Source organism: Pleurodeles waltl, chromosome 1_2 (genome assembly GCF_031143425.1).
Source record: "Pleurodeles waltl isolate 20211129_DDA chromosome 1_2, aPleWal1.hap1.20221129, whole genome shotgun sequence".
Classification (NCBI taxonomy): domain Eukaryota; kingdom Metazoa; phylum Chordata; class Amphibia; order Caudata; family Salamandridae; genus Pleurodeles; species Pleurodeles waltl.
Window position 1 is genome coordinate 330,867,184 of NC_090437.1, and position 19,722 is coordinate 330,886,905.

The 19,722-nt window shown below is 45.8% G+C and overlaps 1 protein-coding gene across 1 annotated transcript in view; it reads right to left on the reverse strand.

Moving 5' to 3' along the window:
- Positions 1-19,722, reverse strand: part of FOCAD (focadhesin) — a 1,081,710-nt gene that overhangs the window by 678,409 nt on the left and 383,579 nt on the right. Inside the window, exon 14 of the mRNA XM_069239095.1 lies at positions 18,562-18,692. Coding sequence (XP_069095196.1) covers positions 18,562-18,692 — 131 coding nt within the window. The remainder of the gene's footprint in view (positions 1-18,561; positions 18,693-19,722) is intronic.

Genomic DNA, 19,722 nt, shown 5'->3' on the forward strand with positions numbered 1-19,722 from the left:
CACTTGTGTAGGTAGGCCTGGTAACATTTTTCCACTTAAAACTGACCTTATTTCATTTTCATTTTTTTGCAAAGTGGGTAACTGTGGATTTTAGGCCTTAGCTCAGCCAGCACCTATGGAAACCTAGCAAACTAGTAACTTTTTAAAAACTAGACACCTGGTGGAATCCAGGGTGGGGTGACTTATGTGACCCACACCAGTTTTTTTTGTTTTACCCAGAATCGATTGCAAACCTCAAACTTTGACTAAAGAAAACAATGTTTTCCTATATTTCTGTGATGAAAAGTTCTGGATTCTTCGGCGAGCCACAAACTTTCTTCCACCAAGCATTCCCCAAAGTCGCCCGATAAAATAAATGGTACCTCACTTATGTAGGCAGGCCTATTGCCCACAACAGGAAACGGCCCAAAACGCAACATGGATACTTCACAATTTCCGCTCTTTTTTTGCAAAGTAGGTAGCTCTAGATTTTGGGCCCTATCTCAGCCGGCACCTAGGGAAACCTAGCACACCTCTACATTTGTTAAAACTAAACACCTAGGGGAGTCCACGGTGAGGTGGCTTGAGTGGCCCTCAATAGGCTGTTTTTATACCCAGAATCCCCTGCAAACTTCACATTTTGACTCAAAAAAACAAACACAGTTTTTCTCATATTTCTGTGATGGAGACTTCCAGAATCTGCGGAAATCCACAAATTTCCTACCACTCCGAGTTATCCCACTTGTGCCAATAAAACACTGTGCCACAAGTGTGACTTGTATAAGTGCCCATGACAGAAACAGATCAAATCAAGGTCCGTGGGAGCCCTTGCAAGGGGACTCTCATTGACCTCAGTTTGATCTGTGCCTGTTGCAGGCACTAGTCTCAACCACATAAGTGGCTCAGAGTTTTTATCTTCACAAGTGCGGTAATGCTGAATGATAGGATTTTTGTGCGTTGGTGTATGGAAAATGTGTAATTTCAGGCATAGTTTGAGGATTGCAGGGCACTGTGGATAAGAAAACCTCATTGGATTCACATAAGGCACACTAGGGGAATCCCCATATTGTCTATTTTCAAAAATGTCTGTGGTTGGTCAGTTTCCATAGGTGGCAGCGGAGCACGGCTTCAAACCTCGCAGCTACTCTATTGCTAATCTCTTCATGTAGCACTTTAGGGCCTTTTGTGTCAAGGTCTCTTGTGTTACCCACACAAGTGAGGTACCATAGTTAGTGAGAGGCTTGGGGGTGAATGCAGGATGGTAGAAAATATGTGGATTTCTGCAGAATTCAAAAGTTTGCTTCACAGACATTGGAGGAAAATGTGTATTTTTAGCCACAGTTTGTGTTTTGCAACACATTGTGAGTAAGATAATGTTCTAGAATCCATGTGAAGGATAACATCCTGGACTACCCGCGGTATCTAGTTTTCAGAACTGTGGGGTCTGGTAGGTTTTCCCAGGTGGTAGTCTACCGAAGCCCAAAAAGTGCAGCCATACACTATCGCAAGTAGGACGATATTGGGAGTTAACCAAGCTTCCCTGGCCCATGTGTAAAAACAACACCCAAAGGAATAAAAGGTCTTGTCACTTGCCAATGGGATGGGAATTCTCAGTCTTCAGGGGATCAAAAAGACAGGGTTTAGTGGCGAGGGTGGGGCGGATGTTAGGATGGGCAGATCCACCTCATTATTTTATTTACAAAATATATGTAAAAAATATATTCCTGCCATACAGTAGGCTTTCTGGCTCCAGAAGCAAACTGAAGCAAAGTGTGTGTGTGTGTGTTGGGGGGGGCGAAGAAAGTATATTGGGCTGAGGGGTGTGGGAAGAGCACAGGCCCATGCCCATGGAGCACCCCACCCCCCCACACAAAATTGCTGCAGTCTCTGGTGTCTAGTAGGCTCTGCACCGGGTCGGTGGGAGGTGGGGGTGCAAAATGGGGTAATTGTCCCAATCTGCCCCAGGGAGAAAAAGAAAGCACCCTTTAGGAGTGGGGCAAGGCTATGCACATGGTAGGCTGTCTCCCCCTATGTTATTTTTCCCCCCTGGTGTCTAGTGAATGTTCTGCCCTCCAGGGGTGCATACTGGGGGTAATCACCCCCATACGCCTGGCTGGGGGTGGGTGGCGGGTGAGGGGGGGGCAGGAGGTTGGGGGGCATTGAAAGACTATCACTACATTTTCTATGGGGTTGGAAGGAGGGGCAGAGGCATGGCCACCACCCCATGTTTATTTTTATAATATACCCCCCAGGGCCTGAAAGACTAAGGACCTCATTATGAGTTTGGCGCGCCGACCATCGGGCTACCAGACTTGTGGGGAGGAGACTGCCGTGAAGCTGGAGCTCTCCACTCCCACAGCCCTATCACAATGTTTCCATCTGGCTGACTGGCAGAAACCTCCGTATTGTGAGGTTTGTGCCTGTCAGCGCAGTGGTAACAGAGCGGCAGCATTGGTATTGGCTCCTCAGGGAGCCAAGGTCCATGCCGTCACACAGATGGTGCACCCAGCATCCTCGGAATGTGCACTGTCGGCCGTAGCAGACAGTGCGCTTTCTGAGGGCACTGGGCAGGAGGTCACTTGTACTGCCCACAACATGGTCAAGTGCAGAGCAAGGGCCCCCCTGGAGCCCCCAGCTCTGCCTTTCCACCAGCCTTTTCGTGGCGTGGGCCCGCCATGAAAAGGCTGGTCGAAAGTGAAGTCATGATCAGCACGGTAGTGCTTAACTCAACACTGCCGTGGTTGACCACAACTTCGACCGCCGCCAACCCGTCGGGCTCCCTGACCTTAGTGGTTGCGGCCCTCTCCTTGTGGTCCGACCGCCAGGGTCGTATTCTGGCACTTAGACCGCCAGGTGTGCGGCGGTCCGAACGCCACTGCAAATTTAGTGGTCTCAGACCGCCAAACTCGGTATGAGGCTAGAAGTCCTTTTTTGCAGCCCACACTCCTTTATGTTTTTATATAAATAATTGCTCCTTGGTGTCTAGTAGGTTTTCTGACCCACCCTGGGGGGCAGATTGGGGTGACCACCCCAAATGACCTTCCCAACCCCCCCACCCCAGGGGTGTGCAGAAAGACTATTGATGCTTGTTTGGGGGTGGGGGCATGACCCTTACCACAATACTTTTTAATACTATTTTCCCTAGCATCTAGTGGGGGTAATCACCCTCAAACTCCCCCACCCCCTTTGGGGGAGGAAGAAAGACTGAGGGCCTGATTTAGATTTCGGCGTACGGGTTATCCGCCAAAATATAAATATCATAGGACACAATGGGATTTATGTTTCAGTGGGCGGGATATCTGGCACAATTGTGACAGAGTAACCTGTTCGCAGAAATCTTAATCAAGCCTTGAGTCTTTTTTGGGGTGGGGACATGGCTATGCCCATGGTGGGCAGCCCACACCCCTACAGCTATTTAATATACTTATCCTTTTATCTAGGGTGCTTTTCATCCCCTGTGTGTGTGTGTGGGGGGGGGAGGGGGAGGGGCAGATAAATATTAGGTGGGGATGTGGGGAGCACAAGCCCATGCCAATGGGGCCGCTCCACCAATTCCCTGGTATCTAGTGGCTGGATCCCTGCTTGGGGATCGCTCTCCTGTGGTGATCCTCAAGCAGGGATTCACTAGGCAGATATACCATTGGAAAGGGAAAATTCTTTTGAGATATGTCTCTCGAGCACTGATGCAATGAATGTGAAAACAGCTCTTCGGCACATTTTACTTTCACTTTTGAATGTAATAACATCAGTCGGAAGCTCTTCTTGAGCAGCCGAAGCAAAAATCTGAATAAGGTAATTCTCTGGTGCAAAGCACAAGGGAGTCCTTCTTTGCCCTCATCAGTGTTAGCGAAAGACCAACAGACAAACTGGGGAGGGAGTGCAGCCGTCGGCCATTGGCCAACGGCAGCTCCAAAGGAGTTAAGTATTCGTTGTGCCACAAACTAAAGTAGCCTTTAAAAACATGTCAGGTCTGCCTCTGTAGCCTGTAGAGCAGTTTTACATTGTCATTTCGACCTGGCAAAATACACCTCTTACAAATGCTGGTATCGTGCACTCAATGAAATATTCTAATACATATATAAAAAAAATTCAACCAATTAAACAAATGAAGTGTGCCTATGCTGGAGCGGATAACTGTCGGTATCCATATGAATAGTTAAATGAAAGCCATACCCGAAATACACTCTGGAAATTTTCTCCTCATATCTACATGAAGTCTTTTCTGTGAAAATTCAAGCCCAAGCGTGCTGTAACATTTCAACTGCTCTTTTGAGTTGACATCGGTCATATTTTTGTGAATGCATTTGTGATGAACCACATGTCAAAGTTTTGAACATGGAACAATTGTTAGCACTACATTGTGTACAATGCAAGCCTTCTGGCATTCAGTAGTGCATCCTGGGACTAGTGCACCAGCAGGAGCATTAGCTTTTATATAAAAATACACTTTTGCCAGGCCTAAACCTCCCTTTCTTAATACACAAGTCACCCCTAAAGAAAGGTCCTATAGGCTCATAGGACAGGGTGCACTGTACGTAATAAGATTTACGTGTCCTGGTAGTAAAAAAACTCCTAAAGTTGTTTTTCACCACAGCAAGGCCTACCTCTCCTATAGGATAACATTAGGTTTTATTTTATAACACTTAAGTGATAACTCAAGTTTGGACGTCAACATAATAATTAGGTTTATACTCAAATGAATTTTAAGTTACAGTTCTATTTAATGGGAAAGTCGAATTTTAAGTCTCAGTTCTGAAAATGCTACTTTTAGAAAAGTGGCATTTCCTTGTCGTAACCATTTGTGCATTCTGTCAGTATCCTGGGCAACATGATCGTGAATAGCTTAGCCTTTGTGTATTCCTCCCAGGCAGTGTGGGAAAGGTGGACTAGTTGTTGGCAGGATGGTTGGGGCAGAGCTGTGCCCTAGCCCACTTACGTTTCAAAGGGCTGCCTTCAGTACACACACATGGAAATCAGCCACTAATATTTGTCATCCCAAACTACTTAAAAGCCTTGACAGGGGAAGCAAAGAACTTTCAAAAACAGATGTGGAGTTAGTATTGAGAGTCCCCCTCCACCCTTGCATCAAAGACTGGTGCCAGTTATAAATATTGTACCTCTTGAGCCACTTATCAGACCACCTCTGCATCTGTGGTAGACTCAAAAGAAGGACTGCTCAGCTGCTGGAAACACTGTCCTACTGCTAGAAACACTGCCCCGTTGCTTGAGGAAGGAAGACTGAACCAGCTCCTTAAACTCTGAATCACTAGAGTAACTCCAAAGTGCTAGCTGGTAGGCCTCCTGTGTGAGCTATAGGGACATAAGATCCAGAGACCAGTCCTGCATCATCCTAGCTAACCAGACCCACTGGACCTGCCAGTGCCTTCCTAGTGGCTCTGCTGGAGTGTGCCCTTATCCCCAAAAGGTACCACCCCAGGTTATGGACCTTTGACTGGCATCAGAAGGTACTCCTTCTTGCTCAACTGAGGGTTCCCTTGGAAAAAAACAGCACAAGGCAACTCAGAACAGGACCTTGCATCACAGAACTTGAAACTCCTGATCACTGGCCTCATCAGAATCGACATGGCTCAACACACCTCCATGAGGCACCTGATCGGCAGCCCCATTAGTACTGGCAGAACTCAAGGTAGCACAACACAAGACCTCACATCAGAGCCCAAGTACAACAAGGTACACTGAAGAGCAGGCCAAACTTGGTCTTGTCCCCAGCTCTCTTCATCCTGGTCAGCCTGAACTTGTGACTTTGTCCTGATCCGGTGAAAGCAGATGACCACGGTTGCGCTTTTTAAATGTTCTCTTACCCAAGACTTTGAAATGCATATCCCCAGTACAACTGATTGGATTTTTGTTTTTCTGTTATTTCAGTTATTATAAAGTACTTAATTGTTCTGGAGTGGTATGTTTTCACTGTATTACTACTTGGGTGCTGCATAAAAACTTTAAACATTGCCTTTAAACCCTTCACTGCCAGGCTTTTCCCCTCAGGTGCCAGGCCTTTTTTTGGCTATTTGGGGCAGTTTGCGCTTAGGCCCTTATAACTTTTTTTCTACATAAGCTACCTACGCCAAATTTGCGTCCTTTTTTTCCAACACTCTAGGGGTTCCAGAGGTACCCAGACTTTGTGGGTTCCCCTGAAGGAGACCAAGAAATATGGCAAAATACAGCGAAAAAGTTAGTTTTAAAAAAAAAAGAAAAGGGGGAAAAAGGGCTGCAGAAGAAAGCTAGTGTTTTTTCCCCTGAAAATGGCATCAACAAAGGGTTTGCGGTGCTAAAACAACCATCTTCCCAGCTTTCAGGACAGGCAGGCTTGAATCAGAAAACCAAATTTTTCAACAAAATTTTTGCATTTTACTGGGACATACCCCATTTTTACTATTTTTGTGCTTTCAGCCTCCTTCCAGTTAGTGACAGAAATGTGTGTGAAACCAATACTGGATCCCAGAAAGCTAAACATTTCTGAAAGGTAGAACAAATTCTGAATTCGGCAAGGGGTAATTTGTGTAGATCCTACAAGGGTTCCCTACAGAAAATAACAGCTGAAATAAAAAAAATCTTGAAATTGAGGTGAAAAAAACTACCATTTTTCTATACGTTTTACTCTGTAACGTTTTCCTGCGATGTCAGATTTTTGAAAGCAATATAGTGTTACATCTGCTGGACTCTTATGCTTGTGGGGATACATAGGGCTTGTAGGTTCATCAAGAACCGTGGGTACCCAGAGCCAATAAATGAGCTGCAACTTGCAATGGGTTTTCATTCTATACCGGGCATGTAGCAATGCATTTGCTGAAATATGAAGAATGAAAAATAGGTATCAAGAAAACCTTTGTATTTCCAAAATTGGCACAACATAAGGTGTTGAGAAGCAGTGGTTATTTGCACATCTCTGAATTCTGAGGTGCCCTTACTAGCATGTGAATTACAGGGCATTTCTCAAATAGACTTCTTTTTTACACACTGTAATACATTTGGAAGGAAAAAATGTAGAGAAAGACAAGGAGCAATAACACTTGTTTTGCTATTCTGTGTTCCCCCAAGTCTCCCAATAAAAATGGTACCGCACCTGCGTGGGTAGGCCTAATGCTCACGACAGGAAACGCAACATGGAAACATCACATTTTTACATTGAAAGCTGATGTGTTTTTTTGCAAAGTGCTTAGCTGTAGATTTTGGCCTCTAGATCAGCGGTACCTAGCGAAACCTACCAAACCTGTGCATTTTTTAAAACTAGACACCTAAGGGAATCCAAGATGGGGAGACTTGTGGGGCTCTCACCAGGTTCTGTTACCCAGTATCCTGTGCAAACCTCAAAATTTGGCTAAAAAAAACACATTTCCCTCACATTTCGGTGACAGAAAGTTCTGGAATCAGAGGAGTCTCAAATGTCCTTCCACCCAGCGTTCCTCCAAGTCTCCCGATAAAAATGGTACCTCACTTGTGTGGGTGGGCCTAGCACGTGCAACAGGAAATGCCCCGAAACACAACGTGGACACATCACATTCTCCCAAAGAAAACAGACCTGTTTTTTGCAAAGTGCCTCACTGTGGATTTTGGCCTGTAGCTCAGCCGGCACCTAAGAAAACCTACCAAACCTGTGCATTTTTGAAAACTAGACACGTAGGGGAATCCAAGATCGGGTGACTTGTGGGGCTCTCACCAGTTTCTATTACCCAGAATCCTTTGCAAACCTCTAAATTTGGCCCAAAAAAAAACAAACCTTTTTCCTCACATTTTGGTGACAGAAAGTTCTGGAATTTGAGAGGAGCCACAAAATTTCCTTCCACCCAGCGTTCCCCCAAGTCTCCTGATAAAAATGATACCTCACTTCTGTGGGTAGGCCTAGCACCCGTGACCGGAAATGCCCCCAAAAAAAACGTGGACACATCACACAGGGGGGGTGGGGGTGGCATTTGCGTTTTTAGTCCTGGGCTCAGCAGCCATCTAGGGAAACCTACCAAACCCAGCCATTTCTGAAAACTAGACACCTGAGGGAGTCCAGGGAAGTGTGACTTGCGTAGATCCCCCAATGTTATCTTACCCAGAATCCTCAGCAAACCTCAAATTTAGCTAAACAAAAAAATACAATTTTCTGTGTGGGATCACCGCAATTTCCTACCACCCAATGTCCCCTCAGTCTCCCGGTAAAAATCATACCTCACTTGTGTAGGTGGACCAAGTGCCTGTGAGAGGGAAGAGCCAAAAACAAGTCAAAATTGAGGGGGAACCAAAGAAGGTCCAAAAGGGCAGTTTGAAAAAAAAAAATTTTAGGCTGAAAAGTGGGGCAGAATTTTTTTCTGTATAGCTGAGACAATGCTGGGTAGTAGCAATTTTGTGGATTCCTGCACATTCCGGTCGATTCCATCACAAAAATGTGGGGAAAATGTGTGATTATCAGCAAAGTTGGAGGTTTGCAGGGCATTGTGGGTAAGAAAATAGTGCGGGTGCATGTGAAGCACACCACTCTGGAATCACCCAGATGTTTAGTTTTCAGATGTGTCTAGGTCTTGTGGATTTTTCTACATGGCAGCGTCCCAAAGTCCAAAAAGTGCAGCCCTCACCAATCCAAGTGGGACGATTTTGAGAGTTAGCCAAGCTCTCATGGCCCAAATGTAAAACCAAAACCCAAACCCAAAATAATCAAATGTCCTCTTGCTTGCCGTAGGATAAGATATTTTAGTGTGTGGTGGGGGGGGGGGGAGAACTGAAAGACTCTTCCCCCCTTCCGCTGGGGTAGGGGCAGAACCAGGCCTCTACTGGTTGGTAGCCACCACCCCACTATTTTTTTTATTTTTTATTTCCTGGCATCTAGTAGACCTTCTGCCACATCCTCTCCCCCACCCCGGGGTGTGGATCGGGGGTAATTGTCCCATCTGCCCACTAGCAGAACAACTTTGTCCCCATTTATTAGGGGTGGGGGTATGGCCATTACCCCACTCTCTTATTTAAAAAAAAAAATAATCTTACCTGGTCTCTGGTGGGCTTTCTGACCCCCTTGGGGGCAGACAGCCCTTCCAAAAATAGGCCACTCTGCCCCCAAGGGCCAACAGTAATGTGCCCCCATGGGGAGCTACCCTTGCCCAGAGATAGGCCGATCTGCCCCCAAAGGTGGCAGATATGGCCAATAGTAATGTGCCCCCATGGGGAGCGACCCTTGCCCAAGGGGCTGCCCCACCAAACAAAACACACACATATACACACACCAATCCCTGGTGCCTAAGTGGTTTCTGCCCCCCCACCCCCCCCCCCCCCCACCTTGCGGGTGGCAGATCGGCCTAATAGAAATAGGCCGATCTCCCCCCAAGGGGAGCAGAAATGGCCTGAAATAAATTTGCCCCGGCAGGAGAGCAACCCGTGTCTAAGGGGGTCGCTCCCCTTGTGTGAAATTGGCGCAAAAAAAATGTCCCTTGTGACTAGTGGTTTCTGCCCCCACCCCCACAGGGCAGATCGGTCTAATTATAGTAGGCGCGGGGAAGGGGGATTATGGGGCAGAAAAGGCCTAAAAATAGTCGTGCCCCCCCCGGGAGTGGCCCTTGCCCAGGTGGCAGCTCCCCTCACTGAATAATATAATTTTTTTTTTTTAAATAAGAATTCCCTGGTGTCTAGTAGTTTCTGCCCCCAAGGAGGGCAGAAATGGCCTAAAAGTAATTCCCCCCCCCCCCCCCGCCGTGGGGAGCGACCTTTGCCTAAGGGGTCGCTTCCCACATACATAACAACAAAAAAATATAATTATCACTGGTGTCTAGTGGTTTCTGCCCCCTATTAGTAATAGGCCAATCTGCCCCCAGGGGAAGAAGAAATGGCCTAAAAATAAATTGACCCCCTGGGGAGCGGCCCTTGCCCAAGGGGCCGCTCCCCTTATTCAGTAACAAAACCAAAAAAAAAAAAACATTCCCTGGTGTCTAGTGCCATTCCTGCTGCCCGATCGCATCACAATCGGGCAGCAGAAATGCTGAGAGAGAGACATGAAAGGAGAGGAAAGGCCTTTCCTCTCCTTTCATGCCTCTCTCACCCTCTCCATGTGATCGGAGGAGAAATGCTTTTGCATTTCTCCTCCGATCCCCGCAGGAAGCTCAGGGGCAGCCTCTGATGAGGTCAGCGCGCGATTGCCCGCTGTCATCATGAGATTCCAGGGGGAAGGGGGGACGATTCCCCTTCTTTCCCTGCCCAGGGGACGGGGTGCCAGGCCCCCGGGGGGAGTGCTAGCGCTTCCCCTGTGGGCCCGTCTGAATGTAACGGTTACGTCCTAAGCACTTGTGCGGTTCTGCCCAGAACGTAACAGTTACGTCCAGGGCGCCAGAGGGGTTAAGTTAACCATGTTCATGCGTGTGTTGTCCCATGGCCGAAAAATGCACATCCTCCCCGATGCATGTGGCTGACACTGAGGAGGGATTAAAAGGATCCTCCAAAAAACAAAGCACCGGAGGATTCCTTTTTTTCTTCTTCTTTTTCCCTAGGGGAGAAGCAAAATGCTTCCACCTCTCCCCACCTCCCTGCCCATTGGTGACATCAGTGCACCACAACGTGGCTACTATGTTTAGCGCAATAACAACACAAAATAACTTGTGAGATAAAACACCTGCTGCCGAGTTCCTTGTATGCTCTGCTTTCAGGCAGCAATAAATATGTCAAGATCCTGCTAGAGAGAAAGAGATGAAGTTTTAGCTAGTGGCAGTTTTGACTTGCGATAAAGTTGCACAGAGGGCTAATTTGCCAGCTGCATACGACAGAGCTGTATTTTATGTGGTTAGCTGAGTGGATTAGTAAAGCTAGCCTTTACCAGTGCTTTAGAATAAATGAAATGTATGTGAGAGAGAGACTATGGAGAGATGAGGGGCACTTCTGCCGGGTGGTAGTGAGGGAATCCAAGAAGTTAAAAATTATTCTTGCACAGGCGCCTCCTGCACTAAAGGCTGTGATGAAGGGTAGTAATGCTGTGTCTTTTTTTATTTTTTAGTGACTTTGGAGAATTGATTTAGGAAAGAAGATAAGGAAAAATTCCAAAACAGTGGAATAAAATTAGGCTTTTTTGGTCAGCTATGCATGTTCCTGAAAGCTGGGAAGATGGTGACTTTAGTACAGCAATTCATTTGGGGATGCCATTTTTAGGAAACAAACCAGACACTTATCTGGAGCACTTTTGGCTTATTTCTCTCAAAAAATTACAGCGTTTGATATATTTTAGCTATTTAAAAAGTATGCAAATTTGGCATGGATGCCTTACGTGGAAAAACAATTAGGTTAAGCCGGACTGCTTTTGTGCCAGGCTACTAGAAGGTTAAGCACAGGTTAATTTATGGACTTTCTGTGGTGCACTCTGATAAGGATTATGGTTACTGCTTCAAAAGGGTTTCACACCCCTCAACAAATAAATTAATTTCTCACAAATAGGACTTTTGTTCACTTGTCTCATTCCTTTGAAGTCTTATGAACTTTTCCATGTCTTCTACACAGACTGGTATAATATCAAAACCTATTCTCATCTGATTGAAAATTCTCTAAAACCTAAAAGTATTATCACTTTGTTTTATCGGAAGATTGTAAAAATATACAACCAATACAAATAAGCATTGCAAAGTCTAAAAGTCAATCAATCAATCAATTAATCAATCAAGTAATTTAAAAAGCACGCTACTCACCCGTCAGGGTCTCAAGGCGCTGGGGGTGGGGAGCTACTGGTCAAATATCCATGTCTTCAGGTGTTTCATGAAAGTCAGGAGGTCCTGGGTCTGGCGTAGGTGGAGCGGTAGGAAGTTCCAGGTTTTGGCGGCGAGGTGAGAGAAGGATCTTCCTCTGGCAGTGTTGTGGCAAATACGGGGGACGGAAGCAAGGGCGAGGCTGGCGGAGCGGAGCTGGCGGCAGGGAGTGTGGAAGGTGCGTCTGCATTGAGGTAGGCCGGACCTGTGTTGTGGAGGGCTTTGTGTGCGTGGGTGAGGAGTTTGAATGTAATCCTCTTTGATACAGGTAGCCAGTGTAGTTCTCTGAGGTGGGCAGAGATGTAGTCGTGGCGTGGGACGTCGAGGATGAGTCGGGCGAAGGTGGTTTGGATACGTTGCATTTTCTTTTGTAGTTTGGCTGTGGTTCCTGCATAGAGTGCGTTGCCGTAGTCCAGTCGGCTGCTGACCAGGGCGTGGGTGACTGTCTTTCTGGTTTCGACGGGGATCCACTTAAAAAATTTGCAGAGCATGCAAAGGGTGTTGTAGCAGGAAGAGGAGACTGCGTTGATCTGCTGAGTCATGCTGAGTGTTGAATTCAAGATGATTCCCAGATTTCGCAATTAAGCAGTGGGTGTGGGTGCGGATCCTAGGGAGGTAGGCCACCAGGAGTGGTTCCAGGCAGAGGGGTTGCTGACGAAGAAGAGAATCTCTGTTTTGTCTGTGTTTAGCTTGAGGCGGCTTGATTCCATCCAGTTGGCAATGGCGTGAAGTCCATTGTGGAGGTTGTTTCTTGCGGTTGTGGGGTCTTTCGTGAGGGAGATGATCAGCTGGGTGTCGTCTGCGTAGGATACTATGTTGATGAGGTGGGATCGTGCGATGTTGGCGAGAGGAGTCATGTAAACGTTGAAGAGTGTTGGGCTGAAGGAGGATCCCTGGGGGACGCCACAGATGATCTTGGAGGATTCGGACAGGTAAGGCGGAAGTCGGACTCTCTAGGTTCTGTCGGAGAGGAATGAAGCGATCCAGTCGAGGGCCTTGTCGCGGATCCCTGCGTTGTGGAGGCGTTTTAGAAGAGTGTGGTGACAAACGGTGTTGAAGGCTGCGGAGAGGTCCAGAAGGAAGAGTGCTGCGATTTCGCCTTCGACGAGCATGATCCTGATGTCATCTGTAGCAGCAATGAGTGCAGTCTCCGTGCTGTGGTTCTTGCGAAATCCGGATTGGGAGTTATCAAGTGCCTTGCTGTCTTCCAGGAAGCGGGATAGTTGGCTGTTCACGATTTTCGCAATGACCTTCGCTGGGAACGGGAGGAGGGAGATGGGCCGGTAGTTTTTGGGGTCATCTGGGTTCACCTTGGATTTCTTCAATAGGGCGTTGACCTCGGCGTATTTACAGCTCTCCGGGAAGGTGGCTGTCTCGAAGGAGCAGTTGATGATGGCGCGGAGGTGGGGGGCGATAATTTCGCTGGCCTTGTTGAAAATGTGGTGTGGGCAGGGGTCCGAGGGGGAGCTGGAGTGGATGGAGGCCAGGGTGTTGATGGTGTCTTCATTGTTGACGTGGGTCCAGGCGCATAGAAGGTTGGTGTTGCTTGGTGTGTTGGGTTCGTGGTTGTCTATGGTAGGCTGGTGGGTCAGGTGTTTGAAGCTGTTGTGGATGTCTTCGATCTTTCGGAGGAAATAGGTGGCGATGGAGTTGCAGAGCTCCTGTGAAGGCGTGGGTTAGTCGGAGCAGGACCTGGGGTTGGAGAGTCCTTTGATGATGCCGAAGAGCTCTCTGTTGTGGGCGTTGGTGTTTATGAAGCTTTTGTAGTAGGTTCTTTTGGAGGTCCGGATCAGCTGGTGATGTTTGTGGATGGCTGTCTTGAGTGCGATGTGGTTGGATTCGGTAGGTTCAAGGCGCCAGGTCTTCTCCATTCTTCGGCATTCCCGTTTGGAGGTTTAAAGGTCGGGGTGAGCCAGTCTGGTTCTCATGATGTAAAGCATGCAAACACTGGCTCTGTGGTGGTAATTGTGGTTGTGATGGTGGTAGTGAAAAACTGAATGTATTTTTTCTGTAACCGAAACCTGCTTCAACCATGTTATGTTTGGTCAGCGTAAGATTACCCACAGAAGTGCCCATCTCATTACGTTGGGAATTTGTCATAAAAAATGTCAAGAGGAAGTTATTTACCTTTGGTAAAGCTTTTTCTAGTACAGACTCTAACCGCAGATTCATTACCTTGGAGTATTATCAGACAGAATCTGGAAAATCTTGAGTAGCACCTCTGCATGCTGGTAGGTGGGGTATGGCGGTTTCGTGTCAATGCTGTCGTATTTGAAGTGACTTGTGCGGTGCCTAAGACGCCACCCTGCTGCGCCGATATTCGTTTCTTTTGTGACCATTTCTGTGTCAAAAATGTAGAGCCAAGACAGCATGATGTGTGACCGATGTGCAGCATGCAACAAGGGACAAGAACAGGGAGAATGGGAGGACCAGGGTGGAACCTGCTGTTAGACTCTCTACCAGAAAAAGCATTACCAAAGGTAAGTAACTTGTACTTCGGAGAGACACTGAACCGCAGATTCTTCACCTTAGAATAGATGCCCAAGCATTACCTCCCCGGAGGTGGGTCTGTGAACAGCTCAAACCACGAAGTCCTAGAGCACTAAATGGGCAAAATGCTTGTCTCGACAAACCAGACTGTCCACACAGTAGTGCTTTGTGAGTGCGTGGAGTGGCGCACACAAGGCAGATTGACAGAGGTCCAGGACAGGTATCCCATCTGCTAATACAGTAGTAGTGGCCTTGACCCTGTTGGAATGGGCCTGCAAGCACCCAAGAGGATGCTTCTTATCTAGTGCATAGAAGATTATGATGCAGAGTACAATCCATTGAGGGATGGTCTGTTTCTGAACTGCAATCCTTTTTTTTCGCTCCAGCAAACTCAATATAGAGCTGATCGTCCAACGTGTGTTTTTTGATGTGCTAGATGTAAAAAGAGAAACTTATTTTTAGGTCCAAACAATGGAGTCTCTTCTTTTCCTTAGAATGATGAAGCAGGGTGAGAAATGTTGTTGGTGTGATGCTTTGGCCGACGTGGACAGGAGTCATTCCTTTTGGGAGAAAGGAGGCTTGAGCCCAAAATATCTGTTTGTCCTGGTCAAAGCTGGTGTATGGATGTGTGACTGAAAGAGCCTGAAGCTTAATGACCCTCTTGGGCGATGTAATTGCCATCAAGAATATGGTTTTAAGGGTCAGTAACAGCAGAGGGCAGCTAGGCAGGGTCGCAAATGGGGAACACATACAAAATGTGGCAGTTCGGGCAGTACTGTTCCCATGGGGAGCAAGGTAAAGACTGATTTGAATATGGCTGGGCCCAAACTTGGTTGGCATGGTGAGCAAAATAACAATGGATTTAACCCAGATCTGTGAATGGGAGTGAGTGTTTGAAAAGCCTTTTAACTCCGGCCATCCTCATTTTATGTTGCTAAAATGACCTCTGCAGATGAGCCGTGAACACCCAAGGGGCACTGGTCATAAACAGTGTATGGTGGGGGCACAGGTTATACTTTAATCTGCTAACTATAACTGGTGAATTTCTGTAATTTTTAGAGTTCAAAATGTTAATGTTGTCACTGACACTTAACTATACCGTTATTTTAACTTTTTTTTAAGTGAATTTGTAAGTTTTGTTTTTTTTAAATAAAAAAACAGATGTTTTTCTCTCCTAACTATAATGTTACTTTAATGTTTGTTTTTTCCAGTAAAATATATATATTTCACTTAAAAAAAACAAAGGTTAAAGGGATGTTATAGTTAGGCTCACATTTTAAATGTAGAAAACCATAGAAATTCACCTGTTAGAGTTATCACAAGTAACAATAACTTGTGCCCTAAGATAACTAAACTTGCGCACCCGCCATGCATAGTTTTTTCATCAAACATTTTACTGCAAATATTGCATTGATATTATCAACGATGTTATCGAAGATGTCATGAGTGCCGTCATTTGTTGGGTAATTGTAAGTGCATGGCAGGGCGCGAGTTATAGTTACCTTACGGCACAAATTATAGTTACTTGAGATAACTAACTATAACTGGTGAATTTCTATGGTTTTGTATGTTTATAATGTGAGCCTAACAATAACGTCCCTTTAGCCTTTTTTTCCAGTGAATTTCTATATTTTTATTTAATTCTATTTCCTAACTATAACGCTCCTGTAACCTTTGTTTTTTTTTTCAGTAAATTTCTATGTTTTTTTTTGTTTTGTTTTTTAAACAAAGTAATTTTCATTACTAATCCTTCATCGAACCACTGCCGCACATGGCCTTTGGCCGTGCGCAGCAGCAGTTGGCCACCAACCCCTAACCCCACAATGCGCACGGTCTCAGCGGGAGTTGGCCACGACCTGTCTTTCTAGGTGTGAGAATAGGTGACACAGGGTGTACCTGGGTGTGAGAGTGTCTGGGTGTGAGAGTGGGTGCATCAGTGTCTGTGTGGGTCTATCAGTGGGTGCATGAGGGGCTCAGTGGGCCTGAAAGTGGGTGTGAGAGTCTTAGTGGGTATTTGAGGGTTTGAGTGCGGCTGTGAGTGGGTGCAAAAGGGTCAGAGTGGTTATGCGAGTGGGTGCGTGAGTGGGTGTGTGAGTGTGTGCAGAAGGGTCTGAGTTGGTGTGGGAGTGGGAAAAAGATTGAAAGAGAGAAAAACAAAGTGAGAGGGAGAGAGCTAGAGATAGAGAATTTTTAGGCTTTGATGAATGATATACTCAGAATGAGATATTTCTGGACAATTAGAAAATAAAAAAATATTTGTCAATTAAAAAGTGTGAGATCACCTTTCATTATGAACTTTACACTTTTGAATTTTGAAAACAAAAAAAAGTATGGAAATGACCACTGACACACCTGGACTAGAACCCTCAACTTTCAGTGTAAGGTTCTGAGACCTTAACCATTATGCCACAGGGGGCTCCTTAGTGCACTGTCACTATTTCAAGTCATTGCATGGAGAGAACACTGCAATTCCCCCCCATATTTAATTTTATTATTGCCTCGGGGAGGTGGCGATCCATGGGGTCGGGGGGGAGGAAGGCGGGGGGTTCCAGCAACATATTTTATGTATCGCTTGGGGAGGTGGAGGTTCCCGGGCTGTGGGGGAGGCCATCAGGCTTCCTTTCATGCAAATTGACTATTTTGCCACAGAGAGGTGGTGGTCCCTGGGGTGAAGGGCCACAAGGCCCCCGCACCTATAATAAATCGCCCTAGGGGAGGTGGTGGTCCCCGGGGCTAATTTAAGCCCTAGGAGGAGGGGGGGCGTGTGTTCACCCTCCTTTCTGAATGCCCTGGGACATTTCTTATTTTTTTACATTTTTTTCTAGGACTCGGCTGAAGCAGAGTTCCAAGATGGCTGCCAACATTACCTGGTTAAAGTGTTGGCAGCCAATCTGATATCAGCACGGGGACAACTTGATCCGCAGAGGATCCGCGTGTCCAGATATCTATATTTTTCAAATTCTAATTTCTCCCAAACTACTTAACAGATTTACACAAATCACAAAAGAACGCTTTCTGAACTAAGAACTAGCTTTCTGCCAAACCTGGTGTAATTACATTCAACAGTTCGAGCTGTAGTCACAAAACACTGACCCCCTTTTTCTCTGTCACTGCATGATGGATCACCCTGAAACTTACAAGACAGCAGTTGAACTCGCCAAAGTTTTGAAGACACACACACACATAAATACACACATATATATATATATATATGTATATATATATATATATATAAAAAACACCAAATAACTTTAAAAAAAAGCAAAATTCCATTAAATTTGCAGTTTTACGGACTCCTTTACAAAATAACAATCAGACTAAACACAACCTATGTACAATGCAAAGTGAGGTAAGATTTATGATTAAAGTTCTTACAGCTGACAACAAAATAGTAAGAATATTGAAATTAAAGACACATCGTTTCTCAAAGTTTACCATGAGCTACGATGGCTGCAAAACACAATATTCAATAAAAACACAAGGGGGAGGGAGAACACTGCCTCTCATCCCAGCAGTCCACCCCATTATATCCTGGTAAATGCAGTACGCTTACTTCAAAGTTGCTGTAGTTTTTCACCAAAGTTGGTGCAGGTAGTGCTATTATCTCTAGACACTTGTTTATGGGTTTAGACCTTCATCAGTAGAGAGCAGAAGTAGCAAAGAAATGTCATCTGGGGATGCTGGTATACAGCCCAAGTATTCACAGGTCACAGTACCACTCTACAGGCACACAGATGCATCCCAGGTGAGCTTGTCTACTCACTGGCTCAAGGAAGCCTTTTTTAACACAATGGGGGAGGGAGCACACTGACTCATCCCAGCACAGTTCACCCCATTGCATCCTGGTAAATGCAGTACACTTACTACAATGTTTCTGTATTTTGTTCGCCAAAGTTGGTGCAAGTAGTGCTGTTATCTCTAGACACATGCTTCTGGGTGTAGCCCTTCATTACTAGACAGCAGAAGTAGCAGAGAACAGAGAAAAGACATCTGCTGATGCTGGCATGCTGCCCAAGTATTCACAGGTCACAGTACCACTCCACAGGCACACAGGTGCATCCCAGGTGAGCTTGGCAGCTCACTTGCCTTTTAAACACAAGGGGGGAGGGAGCACACTGCCTCTCATCCCAGCACAGCCCACAGCATTGCATCCTGGTAAATACAGTACGCTTACTCAATATTAAATATGAACACAAGCTCTGTACCCTACTTTGTTCTACTGCAGGCAGTGGCATTGTTATTTATTCACATCAGCCCCATTACAGATTGAGAACTGGATCTCCACAGTAATCCAAAGTACAACGAACACCGTTTAAAGCTCTCAAAATATAGATGGAGTCTGTTTATAAGAACAAACCGCTACACCATCTTTCTTTACCTTTGCTTGCAGATATCCCGAATCGAAGCAGCTTTTGCAATTGCCTTCTCCCACAGGATATCCTTCCCGACAGAGGTAGACGGAATATCTGACCTGGCCATAAATTTCTGCAGCTCAGGGTAGACCCGATCCTATCAAACATAAATACAAAATTAAAAATAAAGAGTGGGCTACACTGAAAAGAAAAATATAATTTACCCAGTAAGCATCTGTTTGTGGCATGTAGTGCTGTAGATTCCCATGCTCTCCATACTTCCGCCTTCTAGTGTTTGGCCCAGAAGGTTGCACACTGTTTTTCTTTGAAAAGTCTTTCAAGTCACGAGGCATAGTGACTCCGTCTCTTGCTGCTAAATTGCATGGGGATAGACTCCATTGTTAGATTGTTTTACAGGAGGGTTAGAATGGAGTGTAGTGTAGGTGAAAAGATAAAGATGTCCATTCAAATGAATATATAAAAAAAATTATGAAGAGACTGCAATGGCCACAGGTGTCTGGGGAGGAGGGTGGGAGCATGTGAATCTACAGCACTACATGGCACAAACAAATGCTTACTGGGTAAGTAACATTTCCCGTTTGATGGCATATGTGGCTGTAGATACACCTGCTCTGCATAGAATATAATGCATAGAATGTAAAGCAGTGCCTCCCCAAAGGCGGTGGCTAACCTGTGGGTGTTACAATGGTCTGGAAAAGTGTACGCTGCACTGTGTGTCATACATTAGTTTGCTGGCGTGCTAAGACATCCATACACTAATGCTAAGTGAAGGTGTGTGGCGTGGACCATGCAGCTGCCTTACAAATGTCAGCTATGGAAATGTTTCCTAGAAAGTCCGTGTTTGCTTTTTTTTTTTTTTTTTTTTTTTACACGAGTGGAGTGCACTCTAGAAGGAACAGGTAATGGTGTGTTGGCTGTGGCATAGCAGGTCTGGATACATTTAACAACCCACCTGGCTATGCCAGATTTCGATATAGGGTTTCTTTTGTGTGGCGGTGAGAAGGCAACAAAAAAAGCTGTTTAGTCTTTCTGAAGGACTTAGTTCAATCAATCAATTTAGAACATAAGCGCCCTCTTAACATCTAATATGTGGAGAGTTCTTTCACCAACAGAATCTGGGTGCAGAAAGAAGACTGGCAATTCAATAAATTGACTGAGGTTGAACT